Raw genomic sequence first — 19,544 nt, forward strand, 5'->3', positions numbered from 1 at the left:
TAGGAATTAAAATTGAATATTTCTGTATTGAAATCGTGAATCAGGAGCAGACAAAAAATGCCGTTAGAAAAAGAGCTTATTTGTGACATAGAAAATACGCTGGACAAAGAACATGTTCCTGATGCATCCGCTTGTAGACAACTAGATGCGTGTATCTCTTCATCTTCCTCGCCATCTGGTTCGAAACTGTGTGGTTCGTCATTGTGGTTGCAACGGTAATGTTAGGTTGCGGGTGTGAGGGAATGTAAGCCAGCAGGACAGCGTGTAAACAGAGAGCTCTCAGCAACAGGGACATTGGGGCAAGGATACTCCGCCAATGGTCCCGCCTACAACTGAGAGGTGAGTTTCTAACAAACTACTGCCGCTCTGCAGAAACTATGTCCTAGAAAATGACACAAACTTTCTTTTTATTTTGGCTAAAAACAGCATGATTGGAGTGGGACTTTATGTTGGTTCCATTTTGGAGTTTAAAAACTTTTCTTTAGAGGGGGACCACATGCTGGTGGTAAAACGGGCATCAAGGTGTTTGTTTGCCTATAAAGTGTGTAAAAAACACAAAAAAGGCCCAGAAGATGAAACCAATAAGGGGAGGCAAGGGGGTCCGCCCATGGTTAGGGTTAGGGTGTGGCACTGCAGCGTGGATAAATCCATGAGCAAGCAAAACCAATGTTTTAAATAGTAGGTATCTGGTGTCAGCCTGTCCTGAAAGAGGCCCTCTCTCCATCAATATGTTCCTTTGCCCTTGCCTGCTCCTGATATCTTTATCTTGTCAGGAACTGTCCTGTATGTTCCACCTCGATGGCTTCCGTCTGTGCAGATGCATCCCTGCTGGTCGTGGGGCCCTAAAGCTGTGCGGGCGTGGGCGGGGGTTAGAGAGAGCCGTTTGGCTGAGCTGGAGGCAGCCTCACATCAACCTGTTGTCTGCAGGGGCCTCATTAAGCAGACGCCAATGGAGAAGCTTTTAGAGGGTAATTAGACCATTACAGATAGCCAGGGGGAATACACCAGCACTCACATCCTCTGAGTAAATGACTTGTTAAAATGTGCAGCTATTTTATTTAATTTGTGCATTTGGGGATATCACTGTCTTGTTAGGTTTTGTGTTTAAGAAAAACTTTCTTTTTTGTCCCAAATCCAACGTGTTAAAACCGACAGGAAGAAGCCTCGGCTGTTCCTTCCTGTAATTTCCAGCTTAGCCTGAGATGAAAATGGGAGTGGGATTCTGGGAAATGACAGATGCGGCTCGGGAGGGCCATTGAGGAGGTCATGTGTCATCACAGAGTCGCACATGCCCTTTAAGGATGCGGGGGGGGGGGGGGGGGGGGCTTCCCCACACTATACCTGGCAGGATGAAGGCCTGGGAATGCCGCTAACCTCATACCCCTGCATCATCCGCCACCTTTACGTTTGTCCAGACCCATCTTGGGGTCTCACGACATTTGGTTATCAGGTAATAGATCTGTGAATCATGTGTGTCCTCTGTTTGTGATGGATGAACTTTTATAAGTTTGCAGCAGTAACTTGCCGGACATGTGCGTTTGTGTGAGTGTGAGAAGACCTGTGTGATTTTTTTTTAATAGCCAACCGTTACCTGCTCACACACGATCCTCCTGAAGCCTGCACGGGCAGATGGCTATTAACTTTCCAGTTGTGAAAATCAAGCTTATATAAACACAGGCAAGACTGAGATGCACTGGACCAAGGGCAGTGTCGCTCTGATAGATGCTGCTGATGGTGTGTGTGTCTGATTCTCTGGCGTCTGTCATGCACTGCCTGTCCTGGGGAAATCATTAAGTAGGAGCATTAGGCCGTCACTTCCTGGCAAAGCATGCAAGCCAGATGAGCTTTATCACTTTCCAGGACAGGTGGGAACTTTATTGATGGCAGAACAGCATTAGTGTCAGGTTATAATTAAAAATTAGGCTTTTCATTTGAAAGTTTCCAACTGTTTTTAAACCAAATTTTATCATTTTATCATGTTCTAATTTACAGCCATTGTAACAAAAACATTTTTTCTCTTTAAAAAATAACAAATAAAAGGACTTTGAACAATAGAAGCAAACTAAAATGTAAAACGGATGGGAATTTTCCAGATTTTTTTTTTTAATTAATTGTTAGGTTTGAAACCTGACCTGTTCCAGAGTCCTGAAACTCTATATTCCTTTTAGTGTCGAGGTTGGTTCTTTCGTGTTTCTCTCTCATGGAATCCGCCATCATGCGACCTGAACCGCCGAGATTATTGATCACGCCTGGGACATTCGCCCGCACGCGCACGGGCCGCGCGGGGTTATCAGATCTTTTTTGTAGGCCGCAGCCAATCGATCAGACTGTGTTAAATAATTCACAACGTAATGCTCAATATTAATAATTATAGTAAATGCAACATTTTTAAAATTAAATGTTCATATTTATTGCACTTCATTTAAAAGATACTCAGTTCGTTCCAGATTAAACGAATTATTATTATGAACATCAATAAATAAATAAATAAATAAATAAATAAATAGTCTAAAAACTAAACCTTTCGTTTTTTTATTTCTGGTTTTATTTCAATCTCTTAACTAGTTTTTAGCGGAAGTGAAATTATATTTTCAGAATAAGTGCATTGATTGACAGATTATTGCTTGAAATTCTATTTTATTTATTTTTTATGTATTTATTGTATTGTATTATAAAAAAGTTACAGGAACGAGTGATAATTGCTTTTATGGGCTGATTTGTTTTTTAAAAAAATCCGAATTTAATAGGACATTCTTCTTAAAAAAATTAAAAAAAAGAATTAAGCATTAAAACCACATGACACCACATGTTTTCGTTTTTGATACCTTATTTGTTTGCTAGTTCTTAAATGTAAAAATATGTTCACGGAGAGTGTTTTGTGGGAGAAAAAAGTCTTCCGTTCTCTGCAGAGCTTTCATTTGTCTTTTACTTTTAAACAGGTCTTTGGGTGAAGAGCCGCTGGCTTCTCAGCGGAGATGCGGACACCGAGGCCCGTCAGGTGTCTCGCTTCCTTGTCGCCTCTGCACAGACGGGGACACGGCGGCTGAGAGCCGCGCGACACCGTGGGCCTCCACCTCAACACATTTGGGTGCGCGTGTACTGCCATCTAGTGGACAAAAGTTGTTTCACTGGTTTACAATTGAAGCGCCTGTGCTGTGAATTTGAGACTACAAAACTAGATTCCTATTGAGATCATAATAAAAAGCAAAATCCGACTAGTTTATCCAATAGAGTTTTTCTTATGGATGTGAAATTCATTGTTACTTCTCCCACAAACAGCTTTTACATAGACTTTTACATATGTGATCTGCACTGGAAGGCCTCCTTCACCCTCAGGGTCATGACAGCAGCAAAGGGACTTGGAGGCCAAACATATACATAAGCCAAGAATCCAAGGGAGGCCTTTATAAATATGCAGAAACTGTGAGCAGTTGTATGTTTGCAGGAAGAAGTCCCACATGTGCCTGCCTGAAGCTCAGAGCGCTATCTGAGCAGGAATTCAGTCTGGCCTATTGGACCCTTGGGTGGCATAAACCATCCTTTTCCTCCATAAAATGATCAAAAATAATTATGTCAAAAAATTAGAGCCCCAATGCTGAGATGCTGCTCCATTGCTCTGTGAAGAATAAGACGCTTAGTTCCCTTTTACACCAGCCGTTCACACTTTTCCACTCAAATTTAACCAATTTAATCCACACACTGATCTTCAGAAGCTCAAACAAAGTAACTGCTCAAACCTCAGTGGCAAACATGCTTGCATTCGCTTTTGCACGGGCAGGATGCAGAACAAACCACATGTCGTTGCAATACTTTGACTGTCTAACCCTCAGATTGTTATTTAGCTGGACCACTGCCTGGGGCATTGTGGTCGGAACCCAGTCAGTGTGAAGGAGACGGCACATTATCATTTCACTGCCCGCTACATTACACATGCTAATAAGAGAAGACCGCCGGGATGTTTTTTAGAAGAGACGGTGAAGTCATCAGCAAGCTTTATCTCGGTTAGGATCGGGGGGGGGTTCCTCAGGGGGCTCCAAAACTTTTGCCAGGGAGTCTCTCTGAGCACATGACTCAGTCACCACACCTTTGTTGCATTATGGGTCAGACCAAAAGACCCTGCGCTCTTGACACCATAGTGAGATGCTGTACTGATAGCTTTAAGAACATAAATGAAAACATTCACCATTTCTTCTTTTTTCTTTTTTTTTACCATCTCTTGGCTCAGTTCTGTCCTTTTGGCCTTAATCTTAAATTTATTTAACTAACGGTATGAAGAGCATGCATGGTAGGAGTTACTGTTATTAAGCATTCCAACACAAATTATGGGTCAGATACATTTTAAAAATGTCACTTTTTTTATTTTGTTGCTGAAAACAGTAAATAATTGTGTTATTTTACACAAAAAATACTCCCAGAATTCACAGTTTAGATGTAAACTTTTTTTCATATTGGCTGTCAGGAATATAAAGACACAAATCCATGAGGATGGAGGAACATCCCGAGTCTCTTCCCTTCTGATTTTATTGCTCAGTTAAATGTCCTCCAGGGTAACAACAGGCTCCCCTTTTCATGCTCACACTACAATGCCACTAAAAGAAACCAGATCACACATAGCAGTGTTTTTTTTTTGCTCCAGACCCAAAATGTGTTATATGGTCATTTCTCCCCTTCTGTGCGCTGCAGATGGGTTAAATATTACATCAAAGCGTCTTTAATGTTTCACCTCTCACATTTCTGCTCCATATCAAGTTCAAAACTAATGCAGGCTGCCTTTTTACAGTAGATTTAATGGATCTTTGTCCATAATCACATTAGCACTGGCTCAACGTATAACAAATTTCACCGTACCAGCATCAAAGACCTTACTTCTTGTCATAATCATGCGTAGCATCCTTCCCTGCTGTCGAGATCAATGGGCTTTCTGATTCTCTGTGGAATAGAATTTGTCATGAGCTGATAAGCTGTGTTGCGCACAGGTCAAGGATGGTTCCTCATGGCTTTGAGCGCCAAAATCTTTAATGTTTCTTAAATGGATGAACTTACAATCACCTATGAATCCCCAAAAAATGTGTATTTTTGAATCCAAAACCGCTTTGATTTGAAACAAAGAGTTGAAGGTTTGACATTTCTAACAAATCATGAGTTAAAAATACCACAGCAGTCATTAGACAGCGTTTCCTGTTCCGAGTTATCAATAGATGATCCTGATTAGGGAAGGATTCAAGCAGACAGACTGCAGACAAACTAAAATTAATGACTTCCACTGAGATCTCCTAGAACTGATCTGCAGAAGGAAATATGTTGATTATCAAGCTTACCACACAGAAAGACTTGCAAACTCATATGTATGTGAACGCTCTTTTGCACAAAGCAATCTTTTTTCATAGCTGATTGTATTTGCCGTATTTGGGTTGTATGCATGAGGTCTTTGCCCCAGTTCCTTCACCCTGTGCAGCATAAATAAACAGGAACACTTGATAATCCATCATCCTGTGGGCTGTGGGAGTGTGCCCAACGCTAACATGGCTTCTGTTTTCCATCTGTGTGTATGTGTGAGAGGCTCTGTGAGAGAACCAAGATAGGTAGCACCTTTATGTTAATGCTCCCTGATTGTCCATGACTGTGAGACGTAAACCTCCTGCACTAAATGAGGATTATACAAATGAGCTTCCGCTTTTCTCATTGTGGGTTCTGCTCGACTGGAAAAGATGCAGAGTATGGAGATTTTTTTTCTCCTCTGTGCTTGAAACTGCTCTGCTCCATGAGGTTCTTTACAGATGACTCACATCTGTTGCTTTCTGAGCTGAGAAGAACTTAATATATTATCCTGCTTAAAGTTGATAAACACAAACCTGTTTAAAAAATGATTGAAAGTATTCTACTATTCCCAGCTGGAAGTGATGAAACTTTTACAGTAGGTTTACTTGTTAATATTCACATGATGTTTTGACCATGAATGTGTTTAAAGACCCACTCTAAAAAAAAATTGTGTTTTGGTGAGTTTTTTTTAACATTTGTCTTGTGGCACTTTTCGAATAAATTTAAAGAAAATTTGGCTCAAAATTGGCTTTTTCAGTATTTCTTTATTCAAATCATTGCGAATCAGAAGTAGCAGAAATTCTATTTGAAAAAGATTGTATCGGTCACATGAAAAATAAGCTTCCTGCTTCGCTCCTTTCTGATACATCCACTTGCAGACGACTAGATCCGTGAACGTCTTTATTTGCCTCATCTGAGCTGGAATCTGGCTCAAAAGTGTGCGGCTGGATAGCTCCAATGTTGCTCGCTGTTTTTGTTGCACCGTAATGTTGGGTTGGGGATTGTTAGGGACTGTAAGCTATCGGGAGAGAGTGTAAACAGAAAGCTCTCAGTAAAGAGGAGGGGGTGGGGTGGCTTCATAGCCAATGGGCAGGCCCACAACTCAAGAGGTGAATTTCTAATGAACTCCTGGTGCTCTCCAGAAATTATTTCCTAGAAAACGACGCTTGATTTTGGCTAAAAACGGTAAAATCACAAATAAAAAAAACACTGGGAATGCTTTCGCAAAAGATCAAAAGATGATCGGAGTGGGACTTTTAGAAAAAGGTACAGAAAGATTATCATAAAATAAGGGGCTTATCTCCAAAAAGACTTTATTGGTTTGAAATCGAGGTGTATTCACCATTTAAACTCTTGTTTTCGGTTAAACACAGTGGTGGTGGTATTATTGTGTGATCCTGCTTTGGTAGCTATGAGTAACAACATTTATTTTATTAATTGCACTAAATACCAAGTTTCCTTGTGAAAAGCTTCAAGGACCAGACTACAGTTATGTGGAGTTTCTAGAACGAAATGGATCAAATTCATAGATCAGTTTGAGACCAAATTAAGCTCAGTGTATCTAAAACTCAAGTTAATTTTTTGATGCATTCCATCCACTGATCTCATTCGTTGTACTTTCTGTTGAAACTCAGACTGACTTCCTTGGTGCAGCTTTAGTTATGCAGCCACACCGGAGCCAAAAATCCAAATAATAACAATAGCTGGGGCATTTTAGCCAGCAAAACTCAATAATGTCCCTGTTCACGCCATGAGGACTTTATTTACAAAACCCTGTGGGTAACGCAATGCCACGCTCTGATCACACAGCAGCCTACTGCATGCAATTACCCTGAGCCCGCTCTCCAATCTGTCACTGCCCAAACTCATTTGTAAATGTGCATGTACAGTGATTAAAGAAATGTTGGTGCCACTGCTCAAAAGAAGCCAAAAAAGAATGAACTAAGGGTGGGGTTGGGGGCTGCGGTTGTGTATCATTCCTCATCTACTTTCTTCCATGGAGCAAAGCTGCCATGTCAGAAGGAGCCAAGAGAGCAATGATCAGATCACCAGCACTGCTAATGCATGTGAGGCGGTGGTGCAGCAGTCCAGCTATAATAATTAAAGACATACAGCATCTCGGGGCTTCATTAATCATGGTTTATATGGACTTTGAAGCTTTAATGGAAAACAGCCTGCCTGTGTGGGTTCATTGTGTCTATACAAATTGTGGGGACGGCGTGCGCCAGGAATGTCCCCCACCCCGGTTTCAGGATGTGGAGATGCAAAACAAAAAGATAAGATTTAGTGCAAAGCTGAGAGGCGGTTCGATTTTTGATCGAACTGCAGTCTAGTCGGATTAAACGTAGTCAGGTTTGCATTATTTTTGTGTTTTGTTGAACACAGGTCCCACTTTTACATATCAGGATCTTTGATTGGCGTTTCACTTCTCAAATTCTCACTGGGTTCTCCATACTTTTCTGCTGGAGGTTTTTTTCATTTATTTTTTTAGTGAGATCTGACTGAGAGATTACTGGGTATTACGCTCTCAGTGCCAAAAGTGGAAATTACAGCAAGGCTGTCAACGCCAGGGTTCTTTCTGCTTGTTTTCTCCCAAAGAGAGAGGAAGGTAATGTTTTACTCAACACATTTCATCCCAATGGCTTGTGACTGCTCCCTGGCAGAGCAACAAGTTGTGAGTCGCAGCCAAAAATGATGTGTGGTTCAACAAAAGCCAAGGACACCAAAAAAGGAAAGAAACTGACATTCTTGCAGTAAAAGGCCTTTTGGCAGATTTGTATTGCATTAGTTCTGTCAGTGTGAGCAAATATATGGATTAGGGAGGAGAAGGGATCTTCTTTTAATGCAAAAGGAGATTTGATTTTGTGTTTTTTTGTTTTCAACAGGAGGAACTGAGTCAGGCGGTCTATATTAGCTTCACATTAAAACAGGATTTTATGTGGTTACTGCCTGATGGTGATTTAGAGGTCCTCCGTTGAATTAGTCACTTTATGGAGTGTTTCTGACGGAGCACTACTGACAAGTGAAAGCTGAAGAAGTGACCTTCACGGGTAAACATGTCAGATAGCACTAAGCCTCTTAGAATTAAACTAAAAAAATTTAACTTTTCATCATTGCTTTGTAAATAAAGGAAGATCTTTGTGTGCAATGATTATTTGCCGCAGATTTTTTTCAGATAGACCAAAAAGTCCGCTTTGACAACAGTGCCATCCTGTGTTGAGAATATGCAGAGCAGAAAAAGCTCTAAAATCCTTTGACTTTGTCAGAAAATGTTAGTAAAATTTAAAAAAGAAAAGCAGTAGTCCCCATGCAATCTTGCTATAAAGATATATAATGTTGTTTATCAAACAATTAAAAAAAGCTAAATAGTAGTTTTCTTTGATTGCACCAAAAACTTTTCTTTCCGCCTGCATTTGAGTCTTGTTCCCCATCTTCAAGAAATATCAGAAGATGAAATCAGCTTTAATTTTGATATGAATAACCATCCATTTAGTTTTTAATCCTGCTTCCTGTCCTATATTTCTAACACCTCTGTTGAACACTGGAGCCTGTCCCAGCTACTTCAGGGCAAAAGCAAGTAAATCGCAGTGGCCACTCACATAATTGTGCTATCCTAGGCACTTTAACGTTGAGAGTTGGGTCATCTAGACCCACCAGACAGTGCTCTGAACCTTTTTTCTTCAATGATTTTTGATCTTCACTGGTGTCCATGGATTACATGATATCTTTCCACCTTTATCCACCTTTGTCATGGTAGGGAGAACACGTCAATGCAAGGGTGGGGTCATCTAAGATAGCACAAGGGGTAAGCCATCAAACCTATAATAATAATAATAATACATTTTATTTTTAAAATGCTTTAAATGGCACACAGAGACGCACTACAACACGTGAGTAAGAAACAGTCACTTAAAACAAGAGCTAATACAATAAAAATAAAATAAATAAAAATGACAGATTAAAGATTGAAAGCCATTTGAAAAAGATGAGTTTTTAGCGATTTTTTTCAACATTGGGAGCTCAGTGCAGTCTCTGAGGTGTTGGGGCAGGGTGTTCCGTAGGGTCAGGGCAGCAATGGAGAAGGCTCTGTCTCCCCTATGAAATGTGTTTTTGGGCTGTAAGAGCAAGCTAAAGAGAAAAACCCTGCATGCATGGGGACAACATGCACCAAACAGATTTAACAAAGAAAAACCCAGCCAGGATTTGAACCAAGGCCTTCTTGATGTGACAGGACAGTGCTTACCACCAGACCATGCACACAGCCCCAATAGACCAACATAAACTAATAATTATGTAGCGAAATTTTGAAAAAGGCTTTTTTTATTAACAAAGCATTTAAAAAAATATTTATTTTGTCATGTTTTGTACATTAATTTAAATGGTAACATAGTTAACCTCTTTACAACACTATCATATAGGTACAAAAAAATGTTACTTTCAGATACTAAAACAACGAGAACTTGTTTTGGAGTCTAGACTTCATTCTTCACTCAACTCTTCTCACTAAACTAAACTAAATATGATTTAAAAATGACTTTAATCAAGGTTGAAGAAAGCGCCTCATTCTCCTTGTTGCTTTTGCTTTTGTGTCCAAGCCATCAACCTCATCTGGCTCCCGTTGCATCCCTCTGGGATGCAGGTAGTAATAATACAAAATGAGGCACATGAACCCAAGGATTGTAGTTCCACCGATCACACATGTTATGCACAAAAACACGCGTGTCTGCAGTTCTGGCACTAAAAACATTGATAATATTGGAGCTATAATATTGATGATGGCATACAACATGTAATAGACAGTCATGGCTAATCCGGTGTCCTGCCCTTTCACGTTAAAAAATGTGAAAACGAGGATGAATCCCACTATTAAACGGTAAAAGAATTCAAGGCCTTTGGAAGTGCAAAAGTCGGTTTTGAGAAAGTGGACCCAAACTGTCATCAGCAGCCAGAGGACAGTTAAGGCTACCATGCTGTAGACGCTGAGAGTGAGGAGGAGGCTGTAGCTGAGGATGTGGCTGGTGATGGTGAAGAGCTTGTAGAAAAGGTAAACCAGTCTGGAAGGGATTGAGGGCTTTTGTCTGGCATGGGGGAGAGACCTGCGCAGGCAAACGCGGAAATCCATCAAAGTATAAGCCACATTGCTGACAGAAAAGGCAACGGACAACCCTGAAAGAGAAGGAGAAGTGGTCTGAATAAAGTCTGAAGAGGCATTCATCGAAATCAAATGTTTGCATGTTCTTACATTGATGGAAAAAGCCCTCATTCTGGTCATGGATTATGTAAAGCTGCAAGAGAATCTGAGGAACACTCTCAAGGAAAGCTTCAAACATTTTGAGCATGCACAGGTCTGTTGCCATGCCAAAGAGAAGATTGTGCTCCGTCCCTGTACGTTCTGCTGTGGGTGAATTGGCTGTGGTCCTATGTACTCTGCAGCTTTCTTTCAGCAGGTGATAGTACCTAGCAGCAGACAAAGCAGAAACACGTTGTCACCATTCCACACATTACATTCACAGCTGGAGACACAATGATGGATTTACAGGCGTTTCCCTTTTGTCACACAATTTAAACTACCTCATTCCAGTCTGCACTCAACATGAAACCAGTCTTGTGTACAATCTTGAGTCAGAGCTCACAGGGCGCTCCTCCTTAATAATTTGCAGGTACATTACATAAAATTCTACTTAAGATGTAATCATTTTATACAGTGTGTATGTTACCTGAAAATGGTGCCCAAGCCAAACAAGTGCACAGCAAGCCCAGCTTTAAGTGTCTTTGGCTCCTCATCATCATCCCTGTACCAGACATAGCTGAAGGGTTGGGTGGACAGCGTTCCAGTGACGACAAACATCATCGTCATTCCACCCCACAAGTACTGGCCGTTTTTGATGTAGTTCACAAACAGAGAGATGTCTGTCACTATGTCCATAATATATAAACAGAATCCAAAAAAATATAATACTGTGGACCACGGAATATTCATCTTCTGTAGGACGTTCTCTCTCGAAAAGGCACACATTTTCTTCTAGATCTGGGGTGGAATCTTGCGATTACACTTTTTAAAATGTATTTATTTTTTTGTTAATTCTTTCCAATAGGGTCCATCTGAAAAAACAAAACAGGAGAGAAAACTACTTTTTAAAAACAAGAGTAGATTTTTTTAGTGAACTTTCAACAGCTTTGAAGACACATTAAGCAGAAAAAAAACAACCTTTGCCTACGTCTGAAAAAACAGATAAGGCTTATTTGTTCTTTAGGACTTGTCACAATGAGTTAATCAATCTCTCATAAATGATAAAACTAACTTATATAATAAGAAATAGTCAGACAACATTGTAAACATGGAAAACACTAGGAAACCATGGGTATCACATAAGATGCACAATATTATTTCTTGCCACAAGGATGAAATAATATGATGTAATTTGTTCCCCTAAGTCAAAACGTCTAATTTATTTTCATTTCTAACTGTATTTATTATCAAGAACTTAATTTAAATAACCCCAAATAAAGAGCAATCTCCTTTCAAGAATATTTCTATATTTAAAAAATATGAAGTTGTCAATTAATAATTACAAAGTCCCATTTTTTCCACTCAAAAGTCTATAACAATAGTTCAAAAAAGGGTTCTTGACTTACTGGTGTGTCTTGTCCGATGCAGAAGAGATGTATGAAACAGTACCATTCTGCTTTTACACTTTTATTTCTCTGAAAGGATGTGATAAGTCCCACCTCTGTCAGGCTCTGAAGTCCACACAAATTGTGCAACACATCTTGTGACTGGCTTCATGTAGGTGTGTGAGCCTCGGTCATACATCTATGCCACTCCTGAGAACTTGGAGAACATGTGATTACCTCAGATTCCAGCAGTTCATTGATGCAATGCTATGGTTTTTGCTGACAGGTTATGTGAGTGAAACAGGAAACTCCTACCTTCTGATTGCCCTGTTGGTCAGAATAGTCCCACTTCCTTGAATTGCTTTACTTTAAATCAAGTGATTACAAGAAATGTCATTTTCTATGCCACAAAGTTTAAAAAAATGTGCAAAAAATTTGATCCAACTTTAAAATTAATGCTAAACTAAAACTTTACGGGTGAGTTGACATTTTTTATGATATGGTAGTGTCATATATTAAGAAATACGTTACAAGTAAAACTTATTATAGTAACTTAGTGTGAAGTTCCTCATTTTACAACTACAAAGGGATTGCATTTCCTATATTTTCAAATGCATTTGTTCTCAAACTTCTTTCAAGATGAATTTTTTACACTTGATACTTAAACATGTTATGGCAGCTGAATGGCACAGTTGGCTGCGGGCAGGACTGGGAAACCAGAGTTTTTTTTCCCAGGGGGTACCACAAGCTGAATGAATCTAGTGTGGGTCCTTAGGCAAGATCCTTCACACTGCAGTCTATGTAGCCACAAGGAGGCCTTGGTCTAGGTCTCCGTTTGTCAGACCCCAAACTTGATAAAAATACAGGGTTGGATCAGGAAGGCCATCCTGTGTAAAACTGTCTGCCTAACCATATGTGCGGATCACTGAAAGCTGTGGCGACCCCTGAGGGGATATGCCGAAAGGTGAACGACATACTAAAACATGTTATCTTATAAAATGAGATGGCTAAAATCAAGCACACTGCCACAAATAGGGATCTGATCATTTAGTCATCGGCTCATTTAAAAGAATGAAATGGTAAACATTTAATTTGTTTATGTTGTATCCCGCCTTTTCACAAATCAAACCTTTAGTAGGGCTCCAAGATGAAGTGAAACAGAAAGTACTGGGGTAAATTACAAAGTGCTTTTGCAGGAGGCGTGCTTGTCCTGACCCTCCTGGCCTCTAGGGGGCAGCAGAGAGCCCCAACTGTTTTGTCTGGAGAAAGTCGTAGAGCCTCCCACTAACAGAAGAGTGACACGCCATTCAATCGCCGCCTTTCCCTGCGACTAAAGGAAGCAGACGAAGCTTGGAGGTTTCTTCCAGAGAAGGTTTACCATCCTGTCTACTAGAAGAGAAAACTCGTGTGCACCTCGTACAATAAGAGTTTCGCGAACTGCGTCGACATGGGAATCCGAAAAAAGACGGCAAGCAAAAACCCTCCAGTGCTAAGCCACGAGTTTGTCATCCAGAACCATGCAGATATTGTTTCTTGCGTTGCTATGGTGTTCCTCCTCGGGCTGATGTTTGAGGTGAGTCTTCTACACGGTAAACGACTTTGTTTTTAATCCGCACGCGGAGAGTGCCGAATATTATTTCCCCATCTCTGTCTGTCTAATCTGACATGGCTGTCTGCCTGATCTAGTCTTTCACTACTTCCTCCCGTTAGCGAAACTTTTCTGTTCGGGTTGGCCTCGTGTTGTTTGCGTTTGTGCTAATATGCCTCTTTTTTTAGGATATTCTTATAGTTTTAGGCAATAAAGCAACGTAGAAAACCAGCGCCCGATTTCCATCTGGCTGCCTGCTTCAAATGTAAATATTTATATCCGTTAATCAAGTCCCGCCGTATGGTATTTTTAAAAAATACTTATTATTATTGTTTGCAAATGTATTATGACAATACTCGAGCAGCATTTCTGAAATACTTTGCTAATCCCAAAGGGTTGGAGTATTCTGCAATACTCTTCTTCATGCTTAGTTTGTGCGTAGAGATGTCTTACGTGGCAATCATACAACGGTTAGTTGGGCTGTCAATGAAGAAATCCGCTATCACAAATCCCTAAAGTTGTCTTTGTATCTAAATGGCGCTAAAAGTGCTGCGGGTTTACTACAGACAATAAACGTGCTTTGGTATTGGTTTTCCTAATACATCTGTAAGTACACGTATTCAATCTAACGCATTGTTGATCTACGGCGGAAGGCAACGCAGCCGGAGTCCAGTTTGCTACATTTAGAACTACTTCCTGTTTGTGGTTTTCAAATAAAATTATTCGTGAATTAAAGTCGGCCTTAAATTTTCTTTCTATGCCACCAAAGTAGTATAATAATTTCATATAAGTGTTAGATTTGTAGCAATTTAATGTTAATCGATACACCTATCGTCCAAAATGTATACGTTGCATGCAAAATAGTTTTGTTGTGAAAGTCTAATTCAGCAGTTCCGGTTTAACTGCGTAGACGCTATTACTTTTTTCTGATTTACCCATTAACTTGCCTCCAATTTTTTCACATCGTAATGTTGCGCCTCCCTCTTTTAAAATGCGTCTCAGGTTTAATCCTTAAAACCAATTTGCCGTTTTGCAAGCGCGTGTTCATAAGTGTTTCCCCATATTTAACTAAACAGTTGACAAACACACAAAGGTATTGCAGTATTTTCTTTTGCGTAATTCGCAAGTAGACTTTTGGCTGCAATTAAATAAAGACCATAAAAATGTTTTCTTCTCAATAGTGTGTTTTTACACCTTTTTATATTCTTCCTCTCTAGGGTATTTTCAAATATTACACTATTCTATCCTAGTTTAAAGCTTGCTTTTTAAATCTACTCTAAGCACATTTTCTAGTCTTGACTCTCAAGTTAAGTTAAAGATGTGAGTAAGATGTTTTTTTTAGTGATATTTATGATCCTATAAGTCTAAAACTATATTCCAGATCTTGTGTGAACAATTCTATCAAGATGTATAGATGTAGAATAAAATAATGTTGCACGGTCATGCCGTCAATCATTAACTTTTAAATGTATTTTCTTCACAGATCACTTCAAAGTTTGCAGTTATATTCATAACTGTCCAGTACAATGTTACCATATCAACAAATGGTAAGTGATTTTCATTTGAGAAAGAGCTTTTTTAAAGTTTTTAGGTGAAGTGATAAACCTATTTTTATTTCTCCAATCTGAAAGATTCTCATTTACATTCTGGAGCGGCGTTCCTATGACCTTACTAAAACTCATTTGAGTGCTCTTCTTCTTTCCTCCTTTGAAACTAAATATAGGCTGTCTGATTTATAAAATTCTCCTTTAGCAAGGTTGCACTGGGGATATTTCAATCCAAGTGAAATATAGGCCACACCATTCACAATCCTGCTCATTTAATGTTCGTTTGCCTCTTTGTCAGGCTCAAACACAGTGAAAAGCCTGTGTTGTGCAAGCTGTTAGCTAGTCATCTGTAAAATCTAACCATGCAACATATGCCCCACCTGAACCTAAGAAAACAAATAGTTGTGGCACTTAAATCTTGCCAGATAACTTTTTTTTGCTGAATCCCTAATTATCTCCTCTCTGTTTCTGTATACTCTCCAGAATTTAAAGACCCATTCTGATTGTTGGTGTTTTTATTAACATGCTCTTGTGGCATTTTTCTGATGATGGAGGACATGTACAAATAAAATTAAACTCAAAATGGCAGTTCTAAGTATTTCTTTAATCAAATTGTTGTGAGTCGAGAGCTTATTTGCAATTTCGAAAATAAGCTGGGTGGACCACAAACTCTGCTTTAACAGAGAGCTCTCACCAATGGTCTGGTAAAGGGGGGTGGGAATGCTCCACTCCAACTCAGAGGAGAATTTCTAATGAAATCCTGCCGCTTTGCAGAAACTATGTCCCATCAGATTTTTGGATTTTGTCTTAAAACGGCATAACCATTATCAAGATTACTGGGAACACTTGTAAACTTAAAACTTCTTTGGTCCTAAAAACTGTAATTACATGAGAAGAACCATGAATAAAAATCCTTTTTGTTGTTTTATTCCTTTGTGTAAATGCATTTCTGCATTATGGGGGAGTTTGAGTGTGCATGTCCTGTTTGTGCCACAGAAGGGTCAGAAGAGACCGCAGTGAACCACTTCCACCATGGCATCAAGGACCTAGCCACCATCTTCTTCTACATGCTGGTGGCCATCATCATGCACGCCATCATCCAGGAGTATGTGCTGGATGTAAGTCAGAACCTCTCTCACCTGGACATTATTGGAGTCTTAAAATATCAGACTTAACTAAACTCATTTGGTTTCTTTTTATTTTTTCAGAAACTAAACAGGAAAAAGCACTTCTCCAAAACCAAACACAGTAAATTCAACGAGTCAGGCCAGCTGAGCGCCTTCTACCTATTCTCTTTTTGTTGGGGCACGAGCATCCTGCTTTCTGTAAGCAAACTGTAAGCTAAGTTTCTCAGTTCATGTATGACAATGTATCTAAAAGCTTGCATGTTCTCAGGAAAACTTCCTGTCCAATCCTGTGTCTTTGTGGGAGGGCTACCCACATACCCTAATGCCGTGAGTTGTCTTTTTCTTTACAAAAATATATACAATTTAAACATTTACTTTATTTTTAAAAACAGACAGTAGTGTGCGGTTTTGTACCTTTTTAAAAATACGTTTTCTTCTAGATTCCAGATGAAATTCTACTACATCTGTCAGCTGGGATACTGGTTGCATGCCCTTCCAGAGCTGTATTTCCAAAAGACCAAGAAAGTATGTCAAACTTTTTTCCGTTTGACTTCTCTGCTGTGCATTTTGAAGACTTGTACTCGTGCTGCACGTACTTTGATCCCACTATTCAGCCTTTGGTTTGATTTTGCAGGAGGATATTCCACGGCAGCTTGTGTACATCTTCCTGTACCTGGTCCACATTGCTGGTGCCTATGTTCTAAAGTAAGCTGCCATTTTAGATGCCCATACATCAGAATTTTATCTGTAAACTCTTTTTGTTTGTTTGTCTTTCTTCATATAAAATTATTGGGTATTTTTGTATCTTCTAGTCTGAACCGTCTGGGTCTGGTCCTGCTTGTCCTGCACTACTTTGTTGAGTTCCTCTTTCACGTGTCCCGCCTGGTTTACTTCAGCAACGAAAACAGACAAATGGGGTGAGTCTCTATGCATTATACGGTCGGATTAAAAAAAGAACACTGGAATTCTACAGAACGTCTTTATTTCGTGTGTGTCTGACAGCTTCACCGTATGGGCCGTCTTGTTTGTTGTCGGACGGCTGCTCACCCTGTCCCTGTCCGTCCTCACTGTGGGCTTCGGCCTTGCCACGTCGGAGAGTCAAGGCTTTAACTGGGCTGCTGGGAACTTTAACATCCTGTTTGTTCGGTAAGTTAATCACACCTCTGGTTTGACTACTCTAAAGGTAAACTTGGTTGAAATGACTATAGAGGTCAAAACGTCTTCTCCTGGAATAGCACAAGAATTAAAACAGTTTTTTTTTTAGGCAGTGTGGTCCATGTTGCACAAATGTTCACCACTTCTACAGAAAGAATTCAAGCAGAGGAGGAAATGAACTCTGGTTTTGGTCAATTGGTTCAAAATGGAACCGACAGAGCATGTTTTTCTAACCACTGACCAAAGTCAGTGTGTGCACTGGATGGACTTCCTCGTGAGCTGCTTGAGCAAATCTTCTGTAAACCCTGTGATATTGCCGCACGCGAGGTGCATTCCAAATTAACCTCGTCCTTCTCCTCCTGTCTGCTAGGATAACCGTCCTTGCAGCCATCTGTCTCACCCAGGCCTTTATGATGTGGAAGTTTATCAATTTCCAGCTCCGCCGATGGAGAGAGCACAGCCAAGCTCAGACTTTGAAAAAGAAACCGGTTTCTACTAAGAGCAAATCAAAGAAAGACAAAGGTGAGAGGACACTTTTCTAGAAGCATCTTCGTTCCTCCAGCAAGCAAAAAGTGTCTAACTTTGACGGGTTTTTTGTTTTGTAGCCAATGGAGTAAATGGAGTGAATTCTCACGGAGCCGATTCACCAAAAGCAAGAAAAGAAAAGTCCTCATAAATGAAAGAAAAAGTCCCCCGTCGTCCGCTTTAGCAGCTGGAGTCGTCTTGCCAGCAGATTTTCCAGATCTTCAGCCCAGACGTTTTTTCCCGATCTCCACACCGGACAGAGGGCCCTTCAGCTTGGCCTGTCACCTGTCGTCCAGCACAGCTTCTGTTTCAGATATTTGCCCTTTTTTGTGCCATTTTGAATGAGAACGAATCCCTCAGAAATAAACAGAAAAACATGCTTTATTTAAAAAGTGCCTATTCATACAGGTTGTTTTGTACAGAGTGTTTAATTGTAAATGTTCAGGAAAAAAAAACGTCATTGCTTCATTCCCCCCCCCCCTCATTTTTCAGTTTTTTTTTAATCAAAAACTGCACATTCCTTTTACTTCTCTTTGTTCCTTGTATTTATAATTGCCTGTTCTTCTCTGTAGCAAACTTTTGTCCTTCTCTTTATGGAATTTTCCCAAATTTGTTCTTTTGTGTGTTTGTTGTAGCCTCAAACACTCACTTTTACAGATTCAGACATCCACTGAGAAAAAGTATGGTACTGTTCCAGCTTTTGAGTACATTTTAAGATGACTAAAAAGTAGAAGGCATCCTTTTAAGCTTTAGGGTCACCCATAATACAGGTGTGTGCAGAACTGCCTGCAAAGATGTGCCAACCTGATGTAGCATTTAGATTTTAAAGTCAACTCAATGTGTTGCCATTTATTGTAGTTGAAACCACATTATTTTTTTCCCCTCAAAACTTTATTTAACATGCGGTTCTACAGAGCAGTCACTTTAGGAAACAAAACAGTACGGCTTCTTTTAATTTGTAGGAGAAATGGTGTCACTGTCCCATTTTTAAGGTGATGTTAGATTTAAAAAATGTCTCTCCGAAGGTTTGATGAGAAAAGCATCGACTACAAATGAAACTACATCTGGTTTTACTGAACGCCCCTCCCACCCGACCATAGACGGTGCCAAACCATGTGGGTTGATTTGTCGACCCCTTTCACCTCCATGAAATGAAGCTATGGAGTACAGTAAGAGTTTTAAGAATTTGTCACTTATGACTGTACCGCCAAACGGTTCTAAAGAAATAAACAAATTAATTCATATTATGTGTTTTTCTTGTTTTAGACTACAGGTTTAAACTGTACAGAGATCTCAATTGTAAAAATGAAACTCTACAGGTCACTGCACCTTTCAAACTTAAACTGAAAAGATACTTAATGTATGTGAGATTTTTTTAAACTGTATGAAAGATGCTGACATCTTTTAAAATATATATATTTTTTTCTTAATAAAATGTCACTATGAAATGTCAAAGTAGCTTTCACCACAGGCAAAGACTTTCTCATATAATGGCCATAGCAACACCCTGTTGATTCAAATTTGCCTCAAACCAGTTCAAAGTCATGAGTGAGTTTTTTCATAGCTGGAAATAAAATATTGGTTCATTTTGAATGATCCGATCCACTGACCTAAAATCAATCCAGCTCATCTTTAACCAAAAATTCAACCAGTGTGACTCAGAGATAA

The 19,544-nt window shown here is 39.7% G+C and overlaps 2 protein-coding genes across 2 annotated transcripts; one reads left to right on the forward strand and one right to left on the reverse strand.

Annotated features, from left to right (window-relative positions):
- Window positions 1–9,139: 9,139 nt before the first annotated feature.
- xkr9 (XK related 9) lies at window positions 9,140–12,515 on the reverse strand. The gene is made up of 4 exons (XM_004081253.4): window positions 11,956–12,515; window positions 11,037–11,421; window positions 10,562–10,776; window positions 9,140–10,485 (listed from the first exon to the last, which is right to left on the reverse strand). Exons 2-4 carry the CDS (start codon window positions 11,333–11,335, stop codon window positions 9,860–9,862), a joined length of 1,140 nt encoding a protein of 379 aa, XP_004081301.1. The 5' UTR covers window positions 11,336–11,421; window positions 11,956–12,515; the 3' UTR covers window positions 9,140–9,859.
- Window positions 12,516–13,196: 681 nt separating this feature from the next.
- Window positions 13,197–19,120, forward strand: tram1 (translocation associated membrane protein 1). Its single transcript, XM_004081029.3, has 11 exons — window positions 13,197–13,507; window positions 15,006–15,069; window positions 16,066–16,187; window positions 16,278–16,394; window positions 16,465–16,523; window positions 16,637–16,721; window positions 16,831–16,901; window positions 17,009–17,113; window positions 17,199–17,342; window positions 17,722–17,873; window positions 17,957–19,120. The coding sequence occupies exons 1-11, from the start codon at window positions 13,382–13,384 to the stop codon at window positions 18,025–18,027; spliced, it is 1,116 nt and encodes a 371-aa protein (XP_004081077.1). The 5' UTR covers window positions 13,197–13,381; the 3' UTR covers window positions 18,028–19,120.
- Window positions 19,121–19,544: the final 424 nt, after the last annotated feature.

This window comes from Oryzias latipes, chromosome 20 (genome assembly GCF_002234675.1).
Source record: "Oryzias latipes chromosome 20, ASM223467v1".
Taxonomy (NCBI): domain Eukaryota; kingdom Metazoa; phylum Chordata; class Actinopteri; order Beloniformes; family Adrianichthyidae; genus Oryzias; species Oryzias latipes.